Source organism: Electrona antarctica (assembly GCF_951216825.1).
Source record: "Electrona antarctica genome assembly, chromosome: 16".
NCBI lineage: Eukaryota > Metazoa > Chordata > Actinopteri > Myctophiformes > Myctophidae > Electrona > Electrona antarctica.
This window is the reverse complement of record NC_136797.1, coordinates 456,235-468,240: the sequence shown is the minus strand read 5'-3', so window position 1 is coordinate 468,240 and position 12,006 is coordinate 456,235. Positions and strand designations below refer to the sequence as shown.

Sequence of the window (12,006 nt, the reverse complement as noted above, 5' to 3'; positions counted from 1 at the left end):
TAGCCTAGCGGTTAGCCTAGCGGCCACACCTTCAATGACACAACACAGTGGTTAGCCTAGCGCTTAGCCTAGCGGCCACACCTTCAATACCACAACACAGTGGTTAGCCTAGCGGTTAGCCTAGATGCCACACCTTCATTAACACAACACAGGGGTTAGCCTAGAGGCCACACCTTCAATAACACAATACAGTGGTTAGCCTAGAGGTTAGCCTATCGGCCACACCTTCAATAGCACAACACAGTGGTTAGCCTAGCGGTAATCCTAGCGGCCACACCTTCAATGACACAACACAGTGGTTAGCCTAGCGCTTAGCCTAGCGGCCACACCTTCAATACCACAACACAGTGGTTAGCCTAGCGGTTAGCCTAGATGCCACACCTTCATTAACACAACACAGGGGTTAGCCTAGAGGCCACACCTTCAATAACACAATACAGTGGTTAGCCTAGAGGTTAGCCTAGCGGTTAGCCTATCGGCCACACCTTCAATAACACAACACAGTGGTTAGCCTAGCGGTTAGCCTAGCGGCCACACCTTCAATACCACAACGCAGTGGTTAGCCTAGCGGTTAGCCTAGAGGCCACACCTTCATTAACACAACACAGCGGTTAGCCTAGAGGCCACACCTTCAATAGCACAACACAATACAGTGGTTAGCCTAGAGGTTAGCCTAGCGGCCACACCTTCAATAGCACAACACAGTGGTTAGCCTAGCGGTTAGCCTAGCGGCCACACCTTCAATAACACAACACAGTGGTTAGCCTAGCGGTTAGCCTAGCGGCCACACCTTCAATACCACAACACAGTGGTTAGCCTAGCAGTTAGCCTAGTGGAAACACCTTCATTACCACAACACAGTGGTTAGCCTAGCAGTTAGCCTAGTGGCCACACCTTCATTACCACAACACAGTGGTTAGCCTAGCAGTTAGCCTATTGGCCACACCTTCATTACCACAACACAGTGTTAGCCTAGCAGTTAGCCTAGAGGCCACACCTTCAATAGCATAACACAGTGGTTAGCCTAGCGGCCACACCTTCATTAACACAACACCGTGGTTAGCCTAGCGGTTAGCCTAGAGGCCACACCTTCACATTAGCTGTGTTGTGAGAGAGATAGAGAGAGAGAGCGATAGAGAGACATAGACATAGGTGATTTACCTTAATCTCATATTTATCAGCACTCAACAGGATGTAATCTCCAGGACTGTGAGCCACGCTCTCTACTTCACTCTGCTGTAAGATCACCTGTGATTGGATGAGAGGGTGAGTATACCTCTTTGTTATTGAATGAGAGGGTGAGTATACCTCTCTGTCATTGGATGAGGGGGTAATGTAGATGAGAATTACAGTAAACTACAGGTTAATGTAGATGAGAATTACAGTAAACTACAGGTTAATGTAGATGAGAATCACAGTAAACTACAGGGTAATGTACATGACAATCACAGTAAACTACAGGTTAATGTAGATGAGAATTACAGTAAACTACAGGTTAATGTAGATGAGAATCACAGTAAACTACAGGTTAATGTAGATGAGAATTACAGTAAACTACAGGTTAATGTAGATGAGAATTACAGTAAACTACAGGTTAATGTAGATGAGAATCACAGTAAACTACAGGTTAATGTAGATGAGAATCACAGTAAACTACAAGTTAATGTAGATGAGAATCACAGTAAACTACAGGTTAATGTAGATGAGAATCACAGTAAACTACAGGTTAATGTAGATGAGAATCACTGCTACAGGTTAATGTAGATGAGAATCACAGTAAACTACAGGTTAATGTAGATGAGAATCACAGTAAACTACAGGTTAATATAGATGAGAATCACAGTAAACTACAGGTTAATGTAGATGAGAATCACAGTAAACTACAGGTTAATGTAGATGAGAATCACAGTAAACTACAGGTTAATGTAGATGAGAATCACAGTAAACTACAGGTTAATGTAGATGAGAATCACAGTAAACTACAGGTTAATGTAGATGAGAATCACAGTAAACTACAGGTTAATGTAGATGAGAATCACAGTAAACTACAGGTTAATGTAGAGGATGAGAATCACAGTAAACTGCAGGTTAATGTAGATGAGAATCACAGTAAACTACAGGTTAATGTAGATGAGAATTACAGTAAACTACAGGTTAATGTAGAGGATGAGAATCACAGTAAACTGCAGGTTAATGTAGATGAGAATCACAGTAAACTACAGGTTAATGTAGATGAGAATTACAGTAAACTACAGGTTAATGTAGATGAGAATCACAGTAAACTACAGGTTAATGTAGATGAGAATCACAGTAAACTACAGGTTAATGTAGATGAGAATCACAGTAAACTACAGGTTAATGTAGATGAGAATCACAGTAAACTACAGGTTATTGTAGATGAGAATCACAGTAAACTACAGGTTAATGTAGATGAGAATCACAGTAAACTACAGGTTAATGTAGATGAGAATTACAGTAAACTACAGGTCAATGTAGATGAGAATCACAGTAAACTACAGGTTCATTTAGAGGATGAGAATCACAGTAAACTACAGGTTAATATAGAGGAGAATCACAGTAAACTACAGGTTAATGTAGATGAGAATCACAGTAAACTACAGGTTAATGTAGATGAGAATCACAGTAAACTACAGGTTAATTTAGATGAGAATCACAGTAAACTACAGGTTAATGTAGATGAGAATCACAGTAAACTACAGGTTAATGTAGATGAGAATCACAGTAAACTACAGGTTAATGTAGATGAGAATCACAGTAAACTACAGGTTAATATAGATGAGAATCACAGTAAACTACAGGTTAATATAGATGAGAATCACAGTAAACTACAGGTTAATGTAGATAAGAATCACAGTAAACTACAGGTTAATTTAGAGGATGAGAATCACAGTAAACTACAGGTTAATGTAGATGAGAAACACAGTAAACTACAGGTTAATTTAGAGGATGAGAATCACAGTAAAATACAGGTTAATGTAGATGAGAATCACAGTAAACTACAGGTTAATGTAGATGAGAATCACAGTAAACTACAGGTTAATGTAGAGGATGAGAATCACAGTAAACTAGAAAAAGTGCCCTTCTGGGCACAGGTCTCCACCAGGAGGATAGGAGTGTGTGTGTGTGTGTGTGTGTGTGTGTGTGTGTGTGTGTGTGTGTTTTAACACAGGGTGCGTGTGACGCGTCTAGTGCGGTAGTATAGTAGCATAGAGATGTTTGTAGATAGTGCATGTTGCATGCTGCCTTCTGCTTGCTACTCTCTGCTTACAGCTGCCGCCGCCAGCTAGCCCCCCTTGGGGGGTGAAAAGAGGAGCCGAGTATGTAAGTCTCCTCTTGCTGGTACATAGCCTCTCCACCACCAAGACTCCTGTAGTGCCTCCTCGTGGCCACGCATGGTAACTGGGTCTCTGCGGACCCAGGCTAAACTGGAGGGGATCACGGAGCAGTGGGTAAGCTTATTTAGGCAAAGGCTAAGGGAGCACACCCTGACAGAAAAGCAATGTGCTGGCGGTGCGCAACAGGCGGGCCTTGAAAGACCAAGGACCCGGCAGCCTCCTGCAGCCATGATGGGGGACTGGTCGTCATGGGCTCTCCCACGCCACCGGGTTTACCCCATCGTGGTGAAGATAGTGCTACTGGGAAGGGCGCACCCCCTATGGCACTTAAAAAACGTCCTTGCGCAGGTATCCACCTCTGACCACGGTGAACAGTACCTGGACCTACAACGCGTTGAAGTCTGGCGGCGTTGGGGTTCTGGTGACGGGAGCAGGTACGAATGAACTGGAAGCTCTTAGCTAAGAACCCTGCACGTCAGCAACACAGGGTAATGAACTGGAAGCTCTTAGCTAAGAACCCTGCACGTCAGCAACACAGGGTAATGACCTGGAAGCTCTTAGCTAAGAACCCTGCACGTCAGCAACACAGGGTAATGAACTGGAAGCTCTTAGCTAAGAACCCTGCACGTCAGCAACACAGGGTAATGAACTGGAAGCTCTTAGCTAAGAACCCTGCACGTCAGCAACACAGGGTAATGACCTGGAAGCTCTTAGCTAAGAACCCTGCACGTCAGCAACACAGGGTAATGACCTGGAAGCTCTTAGCTAAGAACCCTGCACGTCAGCAACACAGGGTAATGAACTGGAAGCTCTTAGCTAAGAACCCTGCACGTCAGCAACACAGGGTAATGACCTGGAAGCTCTTAGCTAAGAACCCTGCACGTCAGCAACACAGGGTAATGACCTGGAAGCTCTTAGCTAAGAACCCTGCACGTCAGCAACACAGGGTAATGAACTGGAAGCTCTTAGCTAAGAACCCTGCACGTCAGCAACACAGGGTAATGAACTGGAAGCTCTTAGCTAAGAACCCTGCACGTCAGCAACACAGGGTAATGAACTGGAAGCTCTTAGCTAAGAACCCTGCACGTCAGCAACACAGGGTAATGACCTGGAAGCTCTTAGCTAAGAACCCTGCACGTCAGCAACACAGGGTAATGACCTGGAAGCTCTTAGCTAAGAACCCTGCACGTCAGCAACACAGGGTAATTAACTGGAAGCTCTTAGCTAAGAACCCTGCACGTCAGCAACACAGGGTAATGACCTGGAAGCTCTTAGCTAAGAACCCTGCACGTCAGCAACACAGGGTAATGACCTGGAAGCTCTTAGCTAAGAACCCTGCACGTCAGCAACACAGGGTATGGGTCGCTAACAGCGGGGATTGAGTGGAAGCTGTTTTCGGCAGACCCCTGTGTGTTTGAGCAGCCCTATTTAGGGGCCACACTGCTCACCCCAAGTGGGGAAGGGCCTAGAAAAGGTGGCCTAAAAATTGTCCACTCAACACTGCCTGGATAGGATACCGCACCTATCGGGCCATTCCATTACCGCGAAAATAAAAATAAATTAAACGGACGGATACAAAGAAATGCATGCAACTTAAGACTGGCAACATGGAATGTAAAGACTCTCCTGGACTCGCATGGCAGTTCTGACAGACCTCATAGGAGAACGGCCTTGGTTGCTGCTGAGCTGAGTCGCTACAACATCGACATTGCTGCTCTGAGTGAGACCAGAATGCTGGAGGAAGGCTCTCTAACAGAGGAAGGGATGGGCTACACGTTCTTTTGGAGGGGCTACCCGTCAGGAGGACAACATCTGCATGGTGTGGGACTAGCCATCAAAAACACACTACTACCAAGACTCACTGAAACACCGGTTGGCATTAGTGAGAGACTAATGACCCTCCGTATCCTGCTGGTTAAGAACCGCTTTGCCACACTTCTCAGTGCATATGCACCAACCCTGCCATCCGAGAGTGAGGTCAAGGATTCCTTCTACCAGTCACTGGACGAGGCTCTTCGACGGATCCCCAAGAATGACAAGATCTTCTTGCTCGATTTTAATGCCAGAGTGGGACAGAACAGCAGGATATGGAGTGGAGTGATTGGCAGGCATGGAGTTGGCCAGGTTAATGCTAATGGGATGAGATTACTTACTCTCTGCTCTGAGCATAACCTGACCATAACCAACACCATCTTCCAGCAGAAGACGAAGTATAAGACTTCATGGATGCACCCTCGTTCCAAACACTGGCACCTGATAGACTATATCATAGTGAGGCGTAGTGACATCAAAGACGTCTACATCACACGTGCCATGAGAGGTGCAGAGTGCTGGACAGACCACCGTCTGATCATGGCCAAGGTCCACATGCAAGTGCGCCCCCCCTTGTGGCTGCGAGGACCCAAAAGGAGGCGACTAGATTGCACCCACCTGGAAAACTCTGATGCAAGAAATTACTTTCGTCACTCCCTGGCTGAGAAACTAGGGGGGATGGAGGTTTCTTTGAGTTCATCCGAGAACACCATGGACCAGAATTGGAACACTCGGCTCGGCTCTCTACGAGGCAGCAGCCCAAACAATCGGCTATAAGAGCAAAAACCACCAAGACTGGTTTGATGAAAACTCGACTACCATCCATGACTTGCTGAAGGACATGGTGCAGCGTTAACGAACCCCTCGTCCAGCAGCATCAGGCAGAAATGGCAGGGAGCTCGTCGGGAAGTGCAAAGGGCTACTCGGGTCATGCAGAATGAGTGGTGGACAAAAAAGGCACACGAAATCCAGTCTTTTGCCGATAAGAATGACATGCACAACTTTTACAATGCTGTCAAGAAGATCTACGGCCCAATAAACCGCTGCGTCACTCCCCTGAAATCCGCAGACGGTCTGACAATCCTGAAGGACCAGCCTAGCATTCTGCTAAGATGGGCTGAACACTTTGGCACCCTGCTTAATCAGGACTCTGATGTAGACCCCACCGTTCTGGATGAACTGCCTACACTTCCTCCTATGTACGAGTTAGACCAGCCCCCAACCTTCCTGGAGGTCTGATCAGCTATCCGTTCGCTCAAAAACAACAAGTCCCCTGGTAATGACAACATCCCGGCTGAGCTGTTGAAAAATGGAGGGTACATATGTACAAGAACAGTGCATAAGTACATCACCAAGGTCTGGACTGATGAGTACGTCCCACAACAATGGAGAGACGCCAATGTTGTCACCATTTATAAGCACAAGGGGGACAGGGCTGTCTGTGGCAACAGCAGGGGTATTTCGCTTCTTGCTGTCGCTGGTAAAGTCCTGGCAAAGGTGATGCTCCAGAGGCTGATCAACAACGTTACTGAGTCGATACTGCCTGAATCGCAATGCGGGTTCAGAAAGAACAGGGGCACGGTGGACATGATTTTCACAGCTAGACAGCTGCAGGAAAAGTGCAGAGAGCAACACCAGGACCTGTTCATGGCCTTTGTCGACCTCTCCAAAGCCTTCGACACAGTCCAGAGAGCACTTCTATGGGAAATCCTTCTCAGGTTTGGCTGTCCCAGGAAGTTTGTCAACATCCTCCGCCAGTTTCATGATGGAATGACTGCTCGGGTGACCATAGGAGGACAAGAGTCTGCCCCCTTCCCTGTACATACAGGGGTAAGGCAGGGGTGTGTACTAGCACCAGTGCTCTTTAACATATTCTTGCTATGTGTCACCCAGCTTCTCCACAAGGAGATTGAGGACAGCAGCGGTGTGGCAGTCGTCTTTCGGCTAGATGGCAACCTCTTTAATATAAGGAGGCTTCAGGCTATCACCAAACTACAGAGAGAGAGAGTTATTGAGCTACAGTATGCAGACGACTGTGCTCTCGTAGCTCACAGTCCACAGGACCTCCAGTCTGTTCTTGCTGCTGCGGTGAGAGCGTACAGCAGGATGGGACTGACCGTCAATACCACCAAGACGGAAGTAGTTTGCCAGTGGAGCTCCAACATCCTACACCACCTACCTTTGCTGTTTCTGGAGAACAACTATCAGTTGTGCCATCTTTCAGATACCTGGGGAGTATTCTCTCTGAAGATACCACCATTGACAATGAGGTCCAGAACAGGATCAAGCAGGCAGCGGCTGCTTTTGGGAGACTCCGGCGACGGGTCTTCCAAAACAAGAACCTCCATCTCTCCACAAAGGTCTCTGTGTACCAAGCCATCTGTATCACTACCCTCCTCTACAGCTGCGAAGCCTGGGTAACTTACAGCCGCCACATCAAGGCCCTGGAGCAGTTCCATATACGCTGTCTTCAGCGCATCCTAGGCATTGCATGGCGTGATCGTGTGCCTCATTCTGACATACTCGCAAAGTCCAACTGCAGGAGTATTGAGGCCACGATCAACCAGCACCAGCTACGATGGCTGGGCCATGTAGTAAGGATGCCCTCAAACCGTCTGCCTTGCAGAGTGCTCTATGGTCAACTACACCATGGTCGGCGCTCTGCTGGAGGACCCAAGAAGCGGTACAAAGACCAGATGAAGACTGCATTAAGGAAGTGCAAGATCAGACCTGAGGCCCTGGAGGATGTGGCTACTGACCGTAACACCTGGCGTCAGCTGTGCCGAGATGGCACCAACATGCTGGAAGAGGAAAGGACAGGCAGGAGAGGAGAAACAAAAGGAAGACACCTACAGTTGTTCAGTTGTTGCTGCTGCCACTACCACCACATATACATGTCCTACATGCAACAGGACTTGCGGGTCCAGGATAGGACTTTTCAGCCACCAACGTACTCACCGATAGAAGTGGACGTCATCATCGGATTCGATGGACAACCATAAGCAAGTGTGTGTGATGTTAGGCAAATTGTTTAGGAGTAATATAAACATGTTTTTTTGTTTGTTTGATTTTTCCAACAATTTTCTTCATTTTGTTTAGGAAATGCAGAGCCAGATCACTCATAGCATCTCTGAGGATAGAATTCTGGATGAGCAGGACATGTGCAGCATTTTGTACAAAACGGGCCACTCCTGAAAACTTTGGAAGGCAATCTTAGCCAATCAGTGTAGAATCTGAGCAGTCCAACTCGTCGTGATCACATGACTACAGAGATCATGTGTACCGATTTGCGTGAGATTTGGATGAAATCTGTGCAACTAACATAAACAATGTGTTTTGCAGAAATCGGCGTCACGGTGGCGCTATAACCGGCAGATGTGGAGGGATGCAGGGAAAATGTTTTTCCATGGCCTCTAGGTAGTGCGCATACATAAGTTGTATACAAATCGATGCATTTATAGGTAAAAACAGGAATTGCCCTGTTATAGCGCCACCGTGAGGCTGATGTGGGAAAAAAATGAGTGGCATGTCGTCCTCGGCCTAGTGGAAATGTGCGTGTATAATTTCACAAAGAAATTGCACACTGTGTTTGTGATTTGTGGCATTTTGTTCGAAACGGACCAATCATGTGAGCTTTGGAAGCCAATCTTAGCCAATCAGGATGGAAGATGGGAAATGGTGCAGATCCGTGTTGATCACAATGACTATGGAGATAGTGTATACCGAATTGTGTGATGTATGGATAAAATGTGTACGAGTAATCTACAGAAATGTGTTTTGCCTAAATCGGCCTCATGGTGGCACTATAACAGGCCGTTGAGGAATATTTGTGGTAGAGGTTCGTTGTTGGCATCCAGGGAGTGTGTGTGCAAAGTTTGGCATGGATCGGGCCAACGGTGGCGGAGATTAGCTGGTAACGGACGGACGGAGTGCAAAACATACTCGCTCCCCATGCCTTCGGCCTGGTGGAGACAACTACAGGTTAATTTAGAGGATGAGAATCACAGTAAACTACAGGTTAATGTAGATGAGAATCACAGTAAACTACAGGTTAATGTAGATGAGAATCATAGTAAACTAGAAAAAGTGCCCTTCTGGGCACAGGTCTCCACCAGGAGGATAGGACTGTGTGAGATGTTTGGCAAAATGTTTAGGATTAATATAAACATGTTTTTGAAGCATTTTGTTCTAAAAATGTGTTTTGCAAAAATCAACCTCTTGGTGGCGCTATAACAGGCCAATGTGAAAAGGGTGGGATATATTCCTCAGCCTAGTAAGAAAATGTGTGAAAGATTTCACGTAAATTGCATGCTGCGTTCATGATTTGAGGCTTTTGTTCAAAACGGGGCAATCTTGCAAACTGTGAAAGCCAATTATAGCCAATTAGGATGGAATATGAAATATCGGACAGATCCGACTTGAGCACATGACCATAGAGATACTGTGTAACGATTTGTGTCGTCAAAAGTCGGCCTCCTGGTGGCGCTATAAAAGGCAGATGCGGAAAATGCAGGTCAAAGGTTTGTCCTTGGCCTCTAGGGAGTGTGCATGCAACGTATCACGCAGATCGGTGCAGTTTTAGGTAAACAATGTCAAAAGCTGCCTCATGGTGGCGCTATAACAGGCCGTTCTGGAAAATGTGGGGCAGAGGTTCATCGTTGGCATCCAGGGAGTGTGTGTGCAAAGTTTGGCATTGATCGGGCCAACGGTGCCGGAGATTAGCTGGTAACGGACGGACGGAAGGACGGACGGGCGGACGGAAGGAAGGACACACACACACACACGGACGGAGTGCAAAACATACTCTCTCCCCATGCCTTCGGCCTGGTGGAGACAACTACAGGTTAATGTAGATGAGAATCATAGTAAACTACAGGTTAATGTAAGACACATTAGGGGTTAGGGGGTCATTGCTAGGGTCAAAGGTCGTACCTTGGTGACCCACTCGGTGTGACCCGTCAGGGTGTTGAGACACACCCCGGCGGTCAGAGCCCAAACCTTCACTGTGAAGTCTGCCGACCCGCTGACCAGGATGTCCAGGCCATCGTTATAGTCCACGCTGAACACTGGAAGACACGCACGCACACACACACACACACACACACGCACGCACGCACGCACGCACGCACAGAAGCAGGCACGCACACACGCATGCACAGTTTAACAATTGATGTTAAAATGCAGTGGTCATGTTGTAGTAATCTAGGAATGCAGTGGTCATGTTGTAGTAATCTAGGAATGCAGTGGTCATGTTGTAGTAATCTAGGAATGCAGTGGTCATGTTGTAGTAATCTAGGAATGCAGTGGTCATGTTGTAGTAATCTAGGAATGCAGTGGTCATGTTGTAGTAATCTAGGAATGCAGTGGTCATGTTGTAGTAATCTAGGAATGCAGTGGTCATGTTGTAGTAATCTAGGAATGCAGTGGTCATGTTGAAGTAATCTAGGAATGCAGTGGTCATGTTGTAGTAATCTAGGAATGCAGTGGTCATGTTGTCGTAATCTAGGAATGCAGTGGTTATTTTGTAGTAATCTAGGAATGCAGTGGTCATGTTGTAGTAATCTAGGAATGCAGTGGTCATGTTGTAGTAATCTAGGAATGCAGTGGACATGTAGTAATCTAGGAATGCAGTGGACATGTTGTAGTAATCTAGGAATGTAGTGGTCATGTTGTAGTAATCTAGGAATGCAGTGGTCATGTTGAAGTAATCTAGGAATGCAGTGGTCATGTTGTAGTAATCTAGGAATGCAGTGGTCATGTTGTAGTAATCTAGGAATGCAGTGGTTATTTTGTAGTAATCTAGGAATGCAGTGGTCATGTTGTAGTAATCTAGGAATGCAGTGGTCATGTTGTAGTAATCTAGGAATGCAGTGGTCATGTTGTAGTAATCTAGGAATGCAGTGGACATGTAGTAATCTAGGAATGCAGTGGTCATGTTGTAGTAATCTAGGAATGCAGTGGTCATGTTGTAGTAATCTAGGAATGCAGTGGTCATGTTGTAGTAATCTAGGAATGCAGTGGTCATGTTGTAGTAATCTAGGAATGCAGTGGTCATGTTGTAGTAATCTAGGAATGCAGTGGTTATTTTGTAGTAATCTAGGAATGCAGTGGTTATGTTGTAATCTAGGAATGCAGTGATATAACTGACCTGCCCCCGTGTGACCTCTGAACTGCTGGATCTTGGCGCCCGTGCTCCACTCCCAGCATGCAACGGTGTTGTCGAAGGAGCCCGTCACTAGCTTGGTCTCGTCGAACTTGACCGTGGCGCAGGTGTGCGTCTGGATGCCGTAGACGCACTGGCCTGTCCGCACGTCCCACAGCTTGGCCGAGAGGTCGTCTGAACCTAGGGGTCGTTAAGAGGTCGTTAAGAGGTCGTCCGAGCCTAGAACGGGTCGTTAGGCAAAGGGATGTAAATGACGAGATAATTATTATATCAACACTAGTATTTAGTATTCAATATACAATATCAATATCGGTTAAAATATCAAACAAACAAACAATATTGCATCTCCAATGCTCAGTAATTGTGACTGCTGGTCTACCCCCCCACCCTCACCCCCACCCTGCTGGTCTATCCCCCACCCTGCTGGTCTACCCCCCCACCCTCCCCCCCACCCTGCTGGTCTACCCCCCCACCCTGCTGGTCTACGCCCCCCACCCTCCCCCCCATTCTGCTGGTCTAGGATAGTGGGACAGGATAGTTTCTGTGGGACAGGATAGTTTCTGTGGGACAGGATAGTTTCTGTGGGACAGGATAGTTTCTGTGGGACAGGATAGTTTCTGTGGGATAGGATAGGAGTGAAAATGCACTCCTGTGTCAGTCTCTAACTATAGCTAA

General features: G+C 46.7%; 1 protein-coding gene across 1 annotated transcript in view; it reads right to left on the bottom strand.

Annotated features, from left to right (window-relative positions):
• Positions 1-12,006, bottom strand: part of fbxw2 (F-box and WD repeat domain containing 2) — a 36,458-nt gene that overhangs the window by 5,454 nt on the left and 18,998 nt on the right. The window contains exons 6-8 of the mRNA XM_079524435.1: positions 11,317-11,511; positions 10,101-10,234; positions 1,162-1,248 (exon numbers count right to left, since the gene is read on the bottom strand). Coding sequence (XP_079380561.1) covers positions 1,162-1,248; positions 10,101-10,234; positions 11,317-11,511 — 416 coding nt within the window. The remainder of the gene's footprint in view (positions 1-1,161; positions 1,249-10,100; positions 10,235-11,316; positions 11,512-12,006) is intronic.